The sequence below is a fragment of the Nestor notabilis genome, unplaced genomic scaffold, assembly GCF_000696875.1.
Source record: "Nestor notabilis isolate BGI_N333 unplaced genomic scaffold, ASM69687v1 scaffold7489, whole genome shotgun sequence".
Taxonomy (NCBI): Eukaryota; Metazoa; Chordata; class Aves; order Psittaciformes; family Psittacidae; genus Nestor; species Nestor notabilis.
In genome coordinates, this window is record NW_009942310.1 from 1 (window position 1) to 7,345 (window position 7,345).

The following is a 7,345-nucleotide window of genomic DNA, read 5'->3' on the forward strand; positions in this document are numbered from 1 at the left end:
ATATATAATTACATTAAGAATGAGAACGTACTTTAAAAATAAGAGCTGTATTGTGAGGAGACTGGGTTGGCTTCCTGATGATAAACATAGTAGGGCTGGGTTAACAACTTGCTAACAAATACTCTATTTCTGTAACTGTTGAGATTCTAACAAAGAGAGTAATATAGTTGTGTGTGGAACAGCATTTATAAAAGAAACAGTTTAAAGGATGTTAGCCTATCCATAGTGCTGCCGAGACTTGCTGTCTCCCTTGTATGTGTGTTCTGCTCCTCTTGTGGTTACAGGTGAAACAGTACATAACACAATTGTTGCTTCCACATTAGTTGCCCACCTGCTTTGATCAGGTGCCACTGCTGTGTGTCTGTATAAATGCACAGGAAGATCAGATTCCCTTGAGTTTGTTTAGCCAATAGTGACGGGATATGATAGGAAAATGCTGTTTGGAGTGTTGAGTTTGTAACTAGGGTTGGTGAAAACAAGCAGCACAGGGAAAGCTGAAGATGCCCAGGGAAGGTACTGAGCTCTGGAAGGGGAGAGTAAATGGAGATTAGAACTGCCTTTAGATAAAGAGATGGTACAAGATCTAGTGTAATACAAGGGAACATCATTTTCATATTAATATCTTTTCTTCTTTGTGTGGTTCAGTGTCTGATAGTTTAATCTTTGAGCATTGCCAAAATGTTTGCAAGTTATAGAAAGGCAACAGAAATGTCTCAACATCTGGCACTCACAGCAACATTAGCTTAATCATTTTGCCAAGCAAGATGCAAGTACTGAACTAAATGAGCTGTGGTCAGATGAGATCACCCGTTCTTCCTCCTCCTTTCCTTTGTGGAATATTGACTTTCATTCTGTTCACTGGGGAAGGTGAAAATGGCAGCAAGCAGAACATAATATGAGTAGTTTGAGGAGACTACCGCTGTCTTTTCTAGAAGAGACAAACAGCAGGGTGGATAAATTTCTTTTCAGTCTTGACTTCTGTGTTAAGCTTGTCTCTTAATTTTTTATTCTTATTTTTTTAGACTTGCAGCCAGTTACTTACTCGGAGCCTGCATTTTGGTGTTCAATAGCATATTATGAATTGAATCAAAGAGTGGGAGAAACCTTCCATGCATCACAGCCTTCCCTGACCGTTGATGGCTTTACAGATCCATCAAATTCAGAGCGATTTTGTCTAGGTCTGCTTTCCAATGTGAACCGAAATGCTACGGTGGAAATGACAAGGCGACATATAGGTAAAATCTCTGATCTTTTAACTGTTTAATTTCATTTTAGTGCTAAATTATCTAGGATGATCCAGGTAGGATGCGCAGACCTGTGTGGTGGGATCCTTTTTCACCCTTGTGCAGCCAGCCATTGAACTTCTCTCTCAAGGCTTGCCAAGGAGAACTTGGTCTCTCTTGCTAAGGACAGTAGTGGAAAGACAGAGGTCACCATTTCTGAAATCAGGTAGCATCTTCTGCTACCATAACCAGTTGCAAATGGGAAGAGTTATAGTGGTGGCTGGAACTGAGAGGAGCTGCCTTTCCTCAGTCAGTAGCCAGGTAAGGCAGCACCAGTCACACAGCTCTCAGGCTGAGAGCAGCACCAGAAGAAGCCACTCAGCTCTATGGGATTTCTGTTGCTCATGTTGCTGTGCTGGAAAAAGAAAATGCACCAAAGCATCCTGAGTGGTAGGTTTTTGGCTTTCAGGCTCCTCATTGGACCACTCTACTCTAGGTAGCATTTGTATTTACAGTTGTTTATAATTGAAATATAAGCTGTAATTACAAAGTACTAACGTTGTTTAGTTTATTCTAACTTATGAAATGTGGAATGGACATTCTACCTCTTGAATTCTTTTCTGAAATAGGAAAAGCTTCCGTAGAGATGATGTGCTGTTTTGACATCATAAAGATTTTCTTTGTAATAGTAAAGAATATTGTTTTCCACAATTCAGCAATTTAGTTTTAAGTTCTTCAATGAACTACTTTTTTTCATGGATTCCTTTATTTAGCATCATTCATGATATTTTTTGATTTTGCTTTTAGGTAGAACCACAGACTGGTTTGGGTTGGAAGGGACCTTAAAGCTCATCCAGCTCCAACCCCCTGCCACAGGCAGGGACACCTTCCACTGGAGCAGGTTGCTCCAAGCCCCTGTGTCCAACCTGGCCTTGAACACTGCCAGGGATGGGGCAGCCACAGCTTCTCTGGGCACCCAGCACCTCAGCACCCTCACAGGGAAGAGCTTCTGCCTAAGATCTAACCTAAATCTACCATCTTTCAGCTTAAAGCCAGCAATGTTCACAAGATGCTTTTTTTTTTAATTTTATTTTTACTAAAAAAAAAAAAAAATTCAATCTCTTTAGTAGAACCTTCTGACTCCCTCTATACCAAATCTAAATGCTTGTCTAATAAAATCTTAGATGTGCAGAAGTCCAGGCTATGACTGTGCTGACTGATCAAAGTAGTCAGTGATGAGGAAAAGGAAAAATGAAAAGGGAGCTCTCACTTGCTTTATGGAGCAGCTCATATTTTGTTTTAAAAATAGTTTTAAAGAAAAAGGGGAAGAGAGACAATGACCTTTGAAAGACCTGGTAATTATAAACAGTTTCTTTATCAAGAGATAAGTTGTGTATTACTTATTTATGCTAGAAATGAACCATATGAGTTTTTTTCCACTTGGAGAGAGAGAACAAGATCACAATTTAAAAGTGAACAATAGGATATCTTAGGGATATTTTTTTGCAATAGGGTTAAATAAAGTCATGTTTTTGTCAAAGTAGTACAGAGCAGGGGTATGCAGTGGGTTGTGAAATAGTGTGGGTGCATGGAAGTGGAGAGTGTTGAAGTGGTGTACTTGTTTTCCTTTTTTTGCCACAGTGGCCTGTGCCACTTCACATACAACACTTCTTAATATTAGGATGGTTTTAATTCTGTTGAGTCTAACCTTTTAACTTCAATTCTGGTATTTCTTCAAACGAAAAGGTTGTTGGAACAAATGCTTCCTAACTTGGATTTAGTTACAGGACATTATGTTGCTAGAAAATTCTGTCTCACTCTTGACCAAAAATCATTCTGCTTCTCCTTCAAACTTTGTGTATTTGTGGGAGGAAAATGCCAGTTAATTGTTTTGGTCCTGCTACAGCTGTCAGCCTGCAGTGTGGTCCTGTAGATAACATATTTGTGTTTCTGCTGTAAAGAAAAATCTTGGACCTCTCTGAAAGAAAACACTCCCCTGTTTGTTAATCTGCTCGGGTCATATCATAACTAGAGCTCCTTTGAATTCTTCTCCAGGCCGGGGAGTTCGTCTCTATTACATTGGTGGAGAAGTTTTTGCTGAGTGCCTAAGTGATAGCGCGATTTTTGTTCAGAGCCCCAACTGTAATCAAAGATATGGCTGGCATCCTGCAACTGTGTGCAAAATTCCTCCAGGTTAGTAGCCTACCAAAGGTCTCGTGCAAAAGTATATAGTGAGTACATTCACTAGATGACATTTGATTTCCTATTGATAGCTTGTTCATAGTTTTGAGCTTCTCTGTAGCAAACACAATATTCATTGATTGTACTCTGACTTTTTTCTTTATAGGATGCAATCTGAAGATCTTCAATAACCAAGAATTTGCTGCTCTTCTGGCTCAATCTGTGAATCAGGGTTTTGAAGCAGTTTATCAGCTTACTAGAATGTGTACCATTAGAATGAGTTTTGTTAAAGGATGGGGAGCCGAATACCGGTAAGAGGGGGAAAAAAAACCCACAAAAACCTTTTGTTTTAGACTTGTTAATTTTTCTTCTTTCGCTAATACACTGTTTCTGTCTGTCTTGAAACCTGTATGTACAGGCTTCTCATTGCTATTGTAAATATACTTACTGCAAGTTGAACATGTATTTTTCCTTTTCTTCCTCTCAGTTTTGGAGCTCCTAAATCATAAAGAGTGGTAAACTGTTTCTAGTATTGCATTGAAATGGGCTGTTGATCAAGGAATGTTGTCAAAGTTCTATTTCCTCGCTTGGTCCTGCTTGCTTGCTTATTGTGGAGAAATCACTGACAACATCTGGAAGTTTCACAGCTTGTGCTATGAGATTATTTGCTGCTTGTTGGATGTGTAGTTGTTTTGGCCTCCGTCCTGTTCTATATATGTATATGAACTATAAACCAAGTTCATTAGGTTGTGGTGTAGGATGTAGTTGATAGTACCCAATAGAAAGAAGTGGAGTCACTTGGAGTGCATTCTGCAGAATAAAACAGCTGGAGAACACACGTTTAAGAGATGGCAAGTATTTTGGGACTTGTAGTGGAAAAAACCTTTGCAGGAGTAAGATGACTGTGTTTATGCAATAAAACTGCTAAAACCAGGTTTTTGAGTGGAAAAAATAAGTCTTTTATCTGCTTTGGAATAGATTCAAATTTTATTCTCTATTAGCACAAACTAAGAGCTATAGTTGAGGACAGTGCCTGTTTTTAATCTAGTTTTGGGAATTTGGAAAGAAAAGGAACTGACTTCTAACTGAGTAGTATTAAAGATTTCTTTATTTTGGAGATCTGGAGATGTGGTTTTAAGCAGATCCCTTAAACCTCCCTAGAAATTGTCCAGTGAAAGAATGACGTCTGATATATCAATACCCTATTGCAATACATAATTATTTCTTTTAATCTGTATCATTTCTGAAGTTGAATAATGGCATGTAGTCTCCATTGTGAATCCTAGGGGGTTGATTCTTTTATCTGCTCTTGAAATAAAACATGTAAATAGCAGCGTCAGTACGTGGGGGAGGCTTCTTGGCTACATGAAGCCAATTTTGTAAAAGCCTAATTAGATGGAATCAGAAATTTGAGTAATGGAATAAATTGGTACCTCTTTGTTAGCAAAAGGTACACAAGAAAGAATCTGGCTCAAGTTTAAAGAACTGTTGGATTTGGCTTGAAAGAGTATGGATACACTTACGCATAATTAAATACAACATTTAAATCGGAACAGAAGAAAGGCTTAATCAGTCAGATTACATGGAGACAACTTGAAGTGAATGGAGTGTAAGTGCTGGGTTAAAACAGTGGGGAGGCTTTTGGTGGAGTTATTTTTAAGGAGAGAGAATGGTGGTTCTTAGTAGTCTATTAAACCATTCGGAGATCACAGGATTGGAAAAGATGCAGTGGAAACACTGCTGGAACAGAACAGAAACTGATATTGACACAATGCTGAACTAGTTTTCTTTGCATCTCTGTTTAAGATGATGCTAATAAATTATTGGTGCATTAAACTTGTAAGTTATCCTGCAGTTGGATTAAAACAAGTAGAGGTTGCTCCTGCAAACACAACCTTGAATTTTAATGAATGTAGTCTGATTTGTCAAAATGGACGAGGAAGCACTGTAATAATACGTCATTCTTGTTAAAGCTTCCATGCCTCATGTCAAAAATGCTTCTTATAGAGCAGTCCTTGACAAAGTCAAAGCATTACTGACATTTTAGGCACATGGTGTATGTGCATAAATGTGCAGGTATGGCAAGATGGTACATCATATAAGCTTGTGGACAAAATAGCCTGTATTACTTGATAAATGTTGACTTGGATTGAAGATGGTGGTAGAAATTCAGATTAACTGCCAAGTATTCACATTGGCACAGGAACTCTCCAGGTCTAGGATCACCTTCTGAAGAAAGTTAGGTAGAGGTGATTACAGCAAAGAGACTTAGTGGTATGTGAACTGGAAATCCATGGGTAGAAGGGGCTGAGTTTTACCTTTGAGTTGGCTTCTAGGTAACTGTCACTGTTTCATCAACTTTTGCCAGCATAGTGCAAAGCCAGGCTTGTCGAACAGAACCAGTTATAAAATTTGGAGGAAGTGTGTTGTGGAACACATTGTGTAGGGGAGTTGACAGCAGTGGAATAATGAACTTCCTTCTTTGGGAGAGGATTCGAGACTAAATGGAGTTGTATTTCCTGTGGTTTAGATTGTTCTTCTATTGGATCACATTTTTTTTTTATTTTTTTTTTTTTGGCATAAGCTTTTGGGGTGAGATAACAGTGTTTTTAGAGTGCTGAGAGTACAGACCCCAGCTCTTCTCCCAGAAAATGTGAAACCACAACTTTCAAAACCCATCCTCTTGCTGCCTTAATCATCTGCCTTTTCAGTTTCTCTGTTTATACAAACAGATTTCCTTAAAGCAAAGGGTTGCAGTGCCAACAGTAAAAATGTAGGGGCTGGGTTTGTGTCTGACTAATCTGCTGCCTTTGAATCTTAATGCTTCCTTGCTTTGACTTTGGGATGGCTAGAATTAATAGGAAAAACTGGCCTAGCAACAGTAGTCTTGCCAGTCTAGTTTGGGAAAACTCCCATGCCTGGAGTGAGTAGAGTGAAATAACAGGATTTTTCAACAGAGTGTGTCCAATACTGATTTCTTTTCTTTGGAGATGAGAAGGAATATTTTTGAATAACAGGTCTCTGAAAAATTTATATGGCAGAGTGAATGAAGCTTTTATGGGTTGTCAGCTCTTCAGCTTTACTAAGGCTTGCTATGTAGTGTTTAATTAAGGGAAAATTATGGACAAGTTTATACAGAAGATGAGGGAAACATTTCTTACTGAAATTGTGTGATGATGTTGCACAAAACACATGTAGAGGTGTAGGATCACAGGAAATCAGAGATAAAGTTTGGTGTTCCTTTGAGATAGCATCAGCTAGCACGGTATAACCACAGAGTCTGTTTTGACATAGGGTTTCTGACAACATCTAGCACTTACACATACATGTTGTTGATTGCTCCAAAAAGCCAGTCCTTTATGATCAGCATGGAGTTGTGACAGTGAGCACTTCCTGACTTCCCTATTCTTTATTTTCTAGGCGGCAGACAGTAACAAGCACTCCTTGCTGGATTGAACTTCATCTGAATGGACCGCTGCAATGGTTGGACAAAGTGTTGACTCAGATGGGCTCCCCTTCAGTACGCTGCTCCAGCATGTCATAAAACTCCTTCCTCCTTTATCAGTGGGCTAAATACTGAGTCCAATCAACAGACTTAATATAACTGCTCTTCTGTCGTAGTAGTTGTGTGTGGTCCCCATGAACTCTTTACTATCCATAAAAAAAGGTTTCTAAAAAAAGAAAAAAAGAGAAAAAAAAACCCAAAACCAAAAAACCACACAAAAAAACCCATAAAAAAGTAAAAAAAAAAAAACCAAAAAAAAAAAGCCAACAAAAACAGCACTTGAGGTCTCATCAATTAAAGCACCTTGTGGATTCTGTTTCCTATACTCTGATACTAGATGAAAATTTAGTGTATAGAAATGCCTTCAGAAAGAAGGGGCAGTTCTAAAGACTCTTAATGGTGTTTTTTATTGGGTATATAATTGAGTGTCCTAATG

At 38.6% G+C, this 7,345-nt stretch overlaps 1 protein-coding gene across 1 annotated transcript; it reads left to right on the top strand.

The window, feature by feature from the left end:
• Positions 1-1,022: 1,022 nt before the first annotated feature.
• On the top strand, positions 1,023-7,081 carry LOC104411012 (mothers against decapentaplegic homolog 2; the record flags this gene model as incomplete). The annotated part of the gene is made up of 4 exons (XM_010021329.1): positions 1,023-1,235; positions 3,279-3,416; positions 3,571-3,715; positions 6,825-7,081. Coding segments are annotated over 4 exons (620 nt in total), but the record flags the coding sequence as incomplete, so codon positions are not given.
• Positions 7,082-7,345: the final 264 nt, after the last annotated feature.